The sequence below is a fragment of the Rutidosis leptorrhynchoides genome, chromosome 5 (assembly GCF_046630445.1).
Source record: "Rutidosis leptorrhynchoides isolate AG116_Rl617_1_P2 chromosome 5, CSIRO_AGI_Rlap_v1, whole genome shotgun sequence".
Lineage (NCBI taxonomy): Eukaryota > Viridiplantae > Streptophyta > Magnoliopsida > Asterales > Asteraceae > Rutidosis > Rutidosis leptorrhynchoides.
In genome coordinates, this window is record NC_092337.1 from 129,101,176 (window position 1) to 129,110,821 (window position 9,646).

Sequence of the window (9,646 nt, forward strand, 5' to 3'; positions counted from 1 at the left end):
AAAGTGTTTGTGGTATTTGGTGATTAAAAAAAAGTGCATCTAAAGCTTCTACTGAAAATAATATGCATCTAAAGCTTCTACTGAAAATTAATGTGCAAGGTACAACGTATAACTATATGGTCAAATTCATTTGAGCCTTCGGAGTCACAAGTATATGATGTATATATATATATTACTCAATTAACAAAATAGTAAATCTAAATTAATTCATATGAATAGTAAAACGAAATTAATTAATTTACTATTCACATAAAAAAGCGCATATGATAAAAAGCGCATCGCATATGATAAGCGCATATGATAAAAAGCGAATATGATGAAAAGCACAACGCATATGATGAAATTCGCATATGATTAAAAGCGCATATGGTGAAAAACACAGCGCATATGATTAAAAGCGTATATGGTGAAAAGGATATATGTTTAAAAAAAAACACATATGGTGATTTATAAAAAAAAAAACACATATGGTGATTAATGGAAAGCACATATGGTGATTAATGAAAAGTATATTGTGAAAAAGAATCACAAATGTTTCTTGAAAGAATTCAAGGTAAGATATATGAACCAATTCATCCATCATGTGAACTATTTTGATATTTCATGGTTCTAATAGACGCATCTAGCGGATGGTCTCATATTTGTATGTTATCAAGCCGTAATATGGCATTTGCAAAGTTTCTTGCACAAATTATTAAATTGAGAACACATTATTCTGATTACACCATTAAAAGGATGAGACTTGATAATGCTGGTGAGTTAACATCTCAAACATTTAATGATCATTATATATCTACAGGGATTGTTGTTGAACATCCAGTTGCTCATGTGCATACACAAAATTAGTTTAGCTGAATCAATAGATAAACGCTTGCAGCTAATAACTAGACAATTGATAATGAGTACAAAACTCTCGATATTTATATGTGGACATGTAAATTTACATGCTGCGACATTAATTCGCATTATACCATGTGGAAGTCATAAATATTTTCACTTACTACTTGATTTTGGCCAAGAGCCAAATATTTTCACCTTAGAACATTGGTTGTGCAGTGTATGTTCCAATTGTATCACCACAACACAATAAAATGGTTTTTCAAAGAAAGATGGTAATATATTTTGGATATAAAACATCTTCAATCATAAGATATACTGAACCCATGATGGGTGATGTTTTTACAGCACGTTTTGCTGATTGTCATTTTAATAAAACATTGTTTCCTAGATTAGGGGGTGAAGTAAACAAAATAAATAAATAAAATGATGCTTCATGATGTGAACATCAATTAAGGTATATTGAACTCGCACAAAAGAATGTGAAACGAAAGTTCAAAAATAATGCATATGCAAGAACTTGCAAATTAATTACTTTATGCATTTACAGATATAAAAAAAAAGTGACTAAATCATATATACCAGCGATAAATGCTCCAGCTCGAACTGAAATTCCAAAAGCTGGCAATAATGTCACTGTTGAGTCTTTACCACGCATCAAACGTGGAAGATCAATTGGTTCCGAAGATAAAAATCCTCGAAAAAGAAAATCAGCTGATAATGAGGTAAAAGAAAGTGTTCAAGAAGAACCACAAATCAATATTCCTTCTGCAGAGGATATTGATAAATGTAAATACATAAATTGCGATAAATTATGCAATATTATGGAACCGAAATAAAATGAAAAATCTTGATGAGATATTTTCATATAATGTTACAATGACATCATGAATAAAGATGATGATCTGGAACGAAAATCTGTCATTGAATATACAAAATGGACATGATTGAGCTCAATGGAAAGGAGCAATAAGAGCTGAATTAGAATCGCTCGATAAAAGAAAAGTTTTCGGATCAATTGTTATCACTTTTAAAGATGTGAAACGTATGGGATACAAATGAATTTTTATCCGAAAAGAAATGTGAAAATGAAGTTACAAGGCAAAACTAGACTTGTAACTCAATATTTCCCACAAAGACCAGAAATGAATTAGGAGGAAAAATTATCCTCATGTAATGGATACAATTACTTATTAGATACTTAATCAACCTGGTAGTTATTTAAATGCATCTCATACATGTTGTTACTACTTACTTATCTGTATGGATCACTTAATAGTGATATATATGAATATACCTAAAGGGTTAAGGTATCATAAGCATCTAATGTAAAACCCAAGGGAATATATTCCATTAAATCACAAAGATTTCTAAGTGGGTTTATACAAACGGGACGTATGTGGTATAACCGATAAAATGACTACTTGATAAAAAAAAGGGTATAAATATAAACTTATTTTGCACGTATGTTTTATAAAAACAATGTTCGGATATGAGATCGTAGTTGTTTATGTCAATGTTCTTAACATCATATGAACAAATAAAGAGATCTATGAAATCATTCAACTTCTAAAGAATTATTTTGAAATGAAAGATCTTGAAAAAACCAAGTATTACCTTGGATTGCAAATTGAGCATATGCCTAATGGTTTACTTGTACATCAAACAACTTATACCGAAAAGATTTTAAAACATTTTTTTTAAAGACAAACTCATTGTTGTTAGATCACTCAATATTGACACTGATCTATTTCATCCCTGCGAAGATCATGAAAATTTTAACAGATCGGAAGTTCTATATTTTAGTGCAATTGAGGTTCTTATGTATCTTATAGATTATACAAGATCTGACATTTCTTTTGCAGTTAATTTGTTGACAAGGTTCAGCTCAGCCCCTACCAAAAGACATTGGAATGGGATCAAACAAATAGTTTGATACCTTCGGGGAACTACTGATTTATAATTATTTTATTCTAACAACTCGAAACAAGATTTGTTTGGTTATACAGATGCAGATTATTTATCCGATCTACATAAAGCTAAATCTCAAACTGGATATGTATTCCTAAATGGAGGCACCGCAATATCATGACGTTCTCAAAACAAACACTTGTTGCAACATCATCAAATCATGCCGAAGTGATTGCATTACATGAAGCTACTCGGGAATGATTTTAGTTAAGATCAATGATACAAATCATTATTGATTCTTGTGGACTAGAACGCTATAAAAGCGTAACAACTATCTATGAAGATAATACAGCTTACATAATACAAATGAAAGAAGAGTATCAAAAATGACAGAACAAAACATAAATGCTGACGAGGCGCTAAAGCTATAAACGGTCTTAACGGTCATAAGTTTGATGGAAAAGAATGGTATGTTGGTAAGGCTCAGAAAAGACTACAAGGGAATATGAATTGAAACAAGGGTTTGAGCAAACCATGAAGGAGATTGTAGACAAATCACAGGGGCTAAACTTCTACATAAAAGATTTAGATGATACAGTTTCAGATGAAAACCTCAGATTCTTCTCATATACTCAAGATCTCGTAAAAGACAACCAGATTAAAATGAGATACGTTCAATCAACAACTCTGCTGATCTTTATACCAAAGCACTGCCAACTGCTATTTTCAGAACACACGTTCATAATATTGGCATGAGGCATGTTCAGAAGATGTAACAACTCAGGCGTTGCCTACTTGAGGGGGAGTCAACTCTATGCTGCACTCTTTTTCCCTTAGCTAAAGTTTTATCCCAATGAGTTTTCTTTAGCAAGGTTTTTAACGAGGCAGTACTAGTTATTCTCTAATAAAATTGTCATCCAAGGGGGAGTGTTATAAAATATCTAGATTGGTTGTTAATTTTATTATTATTATATTTCTTGCATAGTAATATTTTATACTATAAATAGACATGTATGGTAGCCATTTAAGGTGCACCATTTTCTCTTGAAATATCAATATCAATATTTATTCTCTCCTTCTTCTCTCTTTTTCTCTCTTTGTTCTTATAACCATTAAAGGTAGTTATAAGCCTACTGAATTATAACACATCCAATGTATTTACCACCAATCATTCCCAAATCCTTTGTCCCACCGCCTATACAATGACAAATGACAGTCTTTTCAACCTTGCATTATTTACCTACGATGTCGAAAAGACTATGTTATCCCTAAATGTTGCACCTTTTTGGCTAAAAACTTATACCCATTTTGGGTATTTCCTTGGATATGTTGATTGTTTGGGAACAAGAACATATTCAGTGACATACATGTCACAGAATCATAAGTACTCGAGGTTAAAATCCAACTGTGTAAAGCCACCGCAAAATGCGCGTATGTTCGAATAAAAAGTTCATTCCTTTTTTCTATATATATTCTTCAACTGTGAATCATGGATAAGATCAAGAATGCCTAAACCGATACGATAATGTCTGTTAACAGAAAGGCGCTCATGAGTAATGCCATGAAGAGGACTACTGAATGGTTAATTTGCTTAATTTTATTTGTTTTAATTGAATCGAAATTGTTTCTTTTGGAGTTTTGATTTTTGTTAGCTGTTAAATAGCTTCCGTTTTTGCAGGATCTTTTCTCAGGAGATCATGAGCGATATCACGATCGAAGTACAAGGTGTTTCTTTTTCATTACACAAGGTATAATATGCATATGATGCATGCCATTAAAGTTTGCAACTTTAAATTTTGTACAGTAACATTAATATGAACACTTGATTTCTTTAATCATTAATCGCAGTTTCCATTAGTATCAAAATGTGGTTACATGAGGAAACTGTTGTCAAACTATAAAGAAACAGTTGATCATGTAGTCAAAATCAACAATGTTCCGGGAGGACCTGAAGGATTCGAACTCGCAGCGAAGTTTTGTTACGGAATAAACTTTGAATTATCGATCGAGAACATTGCAAAAGCTCGATGTGTAGCTGAGTATCTTGAAATGACAGAGGATATTGCAGTTGGAAACCTTGTAACAAGAACCGAATCTTATCTAAACGAAGTCGGACTTAATTCGTTATCTGGTGCAGTTTCTATCTTGCAGTCGTCAGAAAGGCTTTTACCGGTTGCTGAAAATGTTAAAATGATCACTCGATGTGTCGATGCTATAGCGTATATGGTGATGAAAGAAAGCCAAATTTCGTTAGCGACTAGTTTAGCGTGTAGTAGTGAAGGTTTAGGTTCTTCGTCTTCTTCGTTGTGTCAGTTAAAAGATGCAGCTGATTGGTGGGCTGAAGATTTGATTGTTCTTAACATTCATACGTTTCAAAGGGTTCTTCTTGCAATGATTTCAAGAGGATTTAATAAGTTTTCTCTTGGTCCAATTGTAACACATTATGCGCAAAAATTTCTCCGTGATTTGGTAAGATCTCTTAATCTCCAATTGTTTTGTCACACCTTTAATGTTTCATACTTCCATTAGGGTGCGTTTGATTACCTCTTAATTAAATTGTTCTGTGTTGAATGAATGATGAACCATTTAGCATTCGGCGCATTTGTTTCTAACATCACATATGGTGCTGAATGGTTTACCATTAAGTGTTGAACCATTCAGAGTTAAAATAGTTTCTTAACATTAAGCACCTAAAGTATATGTAATATATCCTCTATAATTTATATGAAGTACACTTATTAAAAACAACTATAATGTTTTTTAACTCCCTCAAAAGGTTAATAAGGTAATTTTACATCATTCTTAATGTTCACTCAAAATGATTATCAAACAAGTTATTGTCCTTCAGAACCAATTTCATTCAGAACATTTGAATTTTTCAGAATATAAACCATACAGTTTTATCAAACGCTTAATATGAAAAATGTCACCTTTATGGTCTTTTAAGCAGGAAATATCAGGAAAAGGGAAGAACAAAAGCGGTCCAAATCAAAACAACGAAAAAAGGGTTGTCTTGGAAACAATAACTAGCCTCTTACCAAGGGAAAAAAATGCAATATCATTTAGTTTCCTATCAACGCTGCTTCGATCTGCAATAAATCTTGAAACAACAGTGGCATGTAGGCTCGATTTGGAGAAAAGAATGGGGTTACAACTCTCACAAGCTGTATTAGATGATATACTTATTCATTCTTTTCGATTTGATCGTGACACTTTATTTGATGTTGACACCATTCAACGAATCTTGATGAATTACTGCGAATCTGATGCCAATCCTGACGATATAAAGAAAGTTGTAATGCTTATGGAGAACTATCTTGTTGAAATAGCTTCTGATTGTAACTTGTCTCTGTTGAAATTCATAAATCTTATTGAACAAATACCTAATCGAGAAAGGGTAGCAGAAGATGGAATGTATAAAGCAATTGACATCTACTTAAAGGTGCAATCTTTTCTCATTGATATTTAAAATATTGGTTAAAATTTAGTACTTTTGTTCAAGAACTATCTGTTTTATTATCTTGCAGGCTCATCCAGTTTTAAGGGATGAAGAAAGAAAGAAGCTTTACAGTTTGATAAACTTTGAAAAGCTAACTAGTGAAAATGATGATCTTCCAAACTTACAAAGAGAAAATCAAGATCTTAAATTTGAGCTTTTTAAAGTGAAAATGATATTGAAAGACATTGAAAGATCTGACAAGTCAGCAGCCCCTACAAGATCGTTCATGAGTTTTATGTCGAAAAAATTAATGAAATTTACGCCATTTTTATGGGTTGATCATGGGACTTCGCCTTCTATTACGAAAATCAAGAATAAAGAAAGTAAAGACAGAAGACATTCGATTTCTTGAATGCCATACATTTGTCGAACGTGTCATTGAGCTTTAAAACTCTTGGCTTTTGTATAATCCTTTTAGCTTGTAAGATTAAGGTGTTTTGTTGTATTATATGATTCCTTAAACCTTATAAAAAATATGAAGTCTTGAAATTCTTAATAGATACTAAGTTGAAGGTGGATTACTTATCTTGAATGATAATTTTTGAAATTCTGATATAAACAGAGGATTACCTGTATGGTTGTATGATGCTAGCTAGATTAACATGTGTAAAAAAGAGAATATATTTATATGATTGTATCATATAAATTTGTATAAGAAGAATTTAAGATAATTTACTTTGACGGCAAATATAATGAATGAAGCTAAATGTATGAGTTGTAGAGCTCAATTAATCTTGTTATTTCAATTCAATACATAAGAAATTATAAGAGATGATCTTAATATCACTTCACTTTTTGAGATGATAGCAAGAACTTAATTATCAATTCATCTTTCACCTTTAAAATGTATTACTATTTACTATAGGGAGGTCTATGTTCGTAGAATTTGATTGGTAGTTTCCAGTTGTGTCGAGGGTGCTTTTCAGATGACTAAATCATGGTTTCTTGTTGGTAATTTCAGTGGTTGTAAGTGGATTTTGTTCATTGTTTTGGGGTTCGAGAGTTAAAGCAGTGTTAGGTCGTAATTTCTTCTTACGTTAACATCTCTACATTTTACAGTACCATCTTGATTAGATTTGATTAGATTGTGAGGCAAAACTGCTTGAGTAGATATGGTGATGGTTCAAGTAGTGTTAAGTCATAATTTCTTCTTACGTTAACATTTCTACATTTTACAGTACCACTTGCTTGATTTGATTGTGAGGCAAAACTACTTTTACCGAGTGATTGCCCTAAGTAATGAAATTTGTAGCCATGTGAGTTACAAACGTTTAAGCTTTAGATCAATTAAATCGGAATTCGTGTGGAGTAGATATGACCGAAATGGTGAAAATCGTACAATTTATATTTATCAACAACGAACTTATGTTTTTCTTGTCTTCTAGTCATTTTTTAAGCTGAAATAAATATTAAACTAACTAAATATAGTAAGTTCAAGAATGTAATTTAGCCGATGTACAATTATGGTCGATAATGTCATCTAAAATATATATAAATTTTGACAATCTAAAATTTAAAATTCAATTGTAACTAGAGGAGAAAAGACGCAAGAGGGGATAGTAAGAGGGACTAATATGCGAAAGTGATCATAGATTATACTCCGTAGTTCATCTATACAAAACAATATTACAGGGTGTTGTTTGTTTTTTAAGAGATTTTTATCTGAAGATCTGCGGATCATGTCTGTGTAGAAGATATGGCCTAAAAGTCTTTATGATGAATAGTGAAGAATGTTTGTTATTATGTCTGTTAAATAACTTCATTATGCCTGCAACACTTCGAAACATATTTATAAGTCTGCGAGAATACAGACAAAGTAACATATTATTTTATCTTATGTCTTTAGAAAAACAAACAGTCTGCAATAAAAACGTTTGTAGACACACAAATATAAGACATAATAAGATATGCAGACTGAAAAACAAACATCACCTAACTTAACCTACCTATAATAATCTAAAAAAGTAATAATCCTATCTATAGACAACGTGTGTAATCACCTAACTAAATACATGAGTTTTGACACACTTTGACCTCTTTTCTACTTGGTATGTAAGCGATTCTCATCAACTAAATCGTCGTTGGATGATTATGTGGGGTGCAAATGGGCAACTTGTTTAGTGATGTATTGAAAAACCTTGCGTCTTCATGGCCCAGCCTAATGGAGCAAAACCTATACGAGTTACAGCCCAAGACAATTAAAATGTAAAGTTGTGAACTAAAATTTTATAATTCAGTTGATATTTACCTTTTCTTATTTGTTCTTTTCATTTATGGGCTTTTAAACTAAAATTTTATCATCACCCAAATTTATTTAACTAAATACTAACATTAGTGTCCCTTTACCAAAATAAATATATAAATAAATAAAAAAATACTACTAACATTAGTGTATCTGATTTATGTACCATGTAAAATAACCACGTAAAAAGTGTATTATTTTTTTTTCCCCGAAAAGCAAAAAGTGTATTGTTTATATGTCAAACTATATATAGATTATATAGAAACCCTAAACATCTAATAAATCTTAACGAACCGAGCACACTATATAATCGGGTTGGACGAATCTTAATATATAATCCCTCACAGTTGGAGCGAGATATACAAACAGTCAAACCGTAACATACTGTATAAATACATATTTAAGTGATACAAACATTGACAAAACAAAAATAGTAGACAGCGTTTTCAATTTTCGTATTGGAGCTTGGATTTTGAGGCTTGTAAATCTTCATTTTGCTATTTTTTTTTTTGGCAACTATAGAACTAGAATAGAAAGAATTAGGAAAAAGAATACAGATAAGGAAAGATGGATAGAAATTAGAAAAGGAAAGGTAATTTGAGAAGAGGAAAAGATATTTAAGATATATTGTTTTTTATATCTTTTTTATAGAACCAGAATAAAATAAAGTGTGATTTTAACGAAAGGGAAATTATAAAAGGAAGGGGTTTTTAATGAAATTTAGAAGGAAACGATTTGGAATATCATAAAGAAATTTTAGAGCGAAATATTAAAGGAAATAGCTACTCCCCTGATATGGGATTGATTGAATAAGCTAATCGAAAATAAAGATTGTGATTTTTTTGAGACTATTAATCAAAACGTCCATTTTTTACCAACTATAAAGATTTGCAAAAAAAAAAAAGTTATTGTCAAAATGCCTCATAAGTTGCAAGGCCTTCCCGCGACTCGTGATTTTTGAGTCATTGCCGAGAAAATTCAAGTCGCTAACTGAGACATCGACACTTGACCGGGATAACACGAGACGCACATTCGCACGATCATCTTGCGACTTACCGAGTTTTATGAGGCATACATTGGTCTAGAACGACTCACAACTTAACTTATCAGGATAAGATTTCGGATATGATTCTCTGATAGATTTTGTGATTTTTAGG

General features: G+C 31.6%; 1 protein-coding gene across 2 annotated transcripts; it reads left to right on the top strand.

The window, feature by feature from the left end:
• The first annotated feature begins 4,240 nt into the window (after window positions 1-4,240).
• Window positions 4,241-6,674, top strand: LOC139848257 (BTB/POZ domain-containing protein SR1IP1-like). 2 transcript variants are annotated; one of them, XM_071837992.1, is made up of 5 exons: window positions 4,241-4,329; window positions 4,427-4,496; window positions 4,597-5,217; window positions 5,696-6,190; window positions 6,276-6,674. In XM_071837992.1, the coding sequence occupies exons 1-5, from the start codon at window positions 4,274-4,276 to the stop codon at window positions 6,597-6,599; spliced, it is 1,566 nt and encodes a 521-aa protein (XP_071694093.1). In that variant the 5' UTR covers window positions 4,241-4,273; the 3' UTR covers window positions 6,600-6,674. The 2 variants fall into 2 exon arrangements, with proteins under 2 accessions (XP_071694093.1, XP_071694094.1); XM_071837993.1 differs by having other exon boundaries at window positions 5,699-6,190.
• The last annotated feature ends 2,972 nt before the right edge of the window (window positions 6,675-9,646 follow it).

What these genes read in the sequence shown, in the direction of transcription:
- LOC139848257 (XM_071837992.1), top strand. Translation starts at nt 4,274, where the DNA reads ATGTCTGTTAACAGAAAGGCGCTCATGAGTAATGCCATGAAGAGGACT. An exon ending in TTTCTTTTTCATTACACAAG is followed by an intron (nt 4,497 to 4,596) that starts GTATAATATGCA and finishes CATTAATCGCAG; the next exon opens with TTTCCATTAGTATCAAAATG. An exon ending in AAAAATTTCTCCGTGATTTG is followed by an intron (nt 5,218 to 5,695) that starts GTAAGATCTCTT and finishes TGGTCTTTTAAG; the next exon opens with CAGGAAATATCAGGAAAAGG.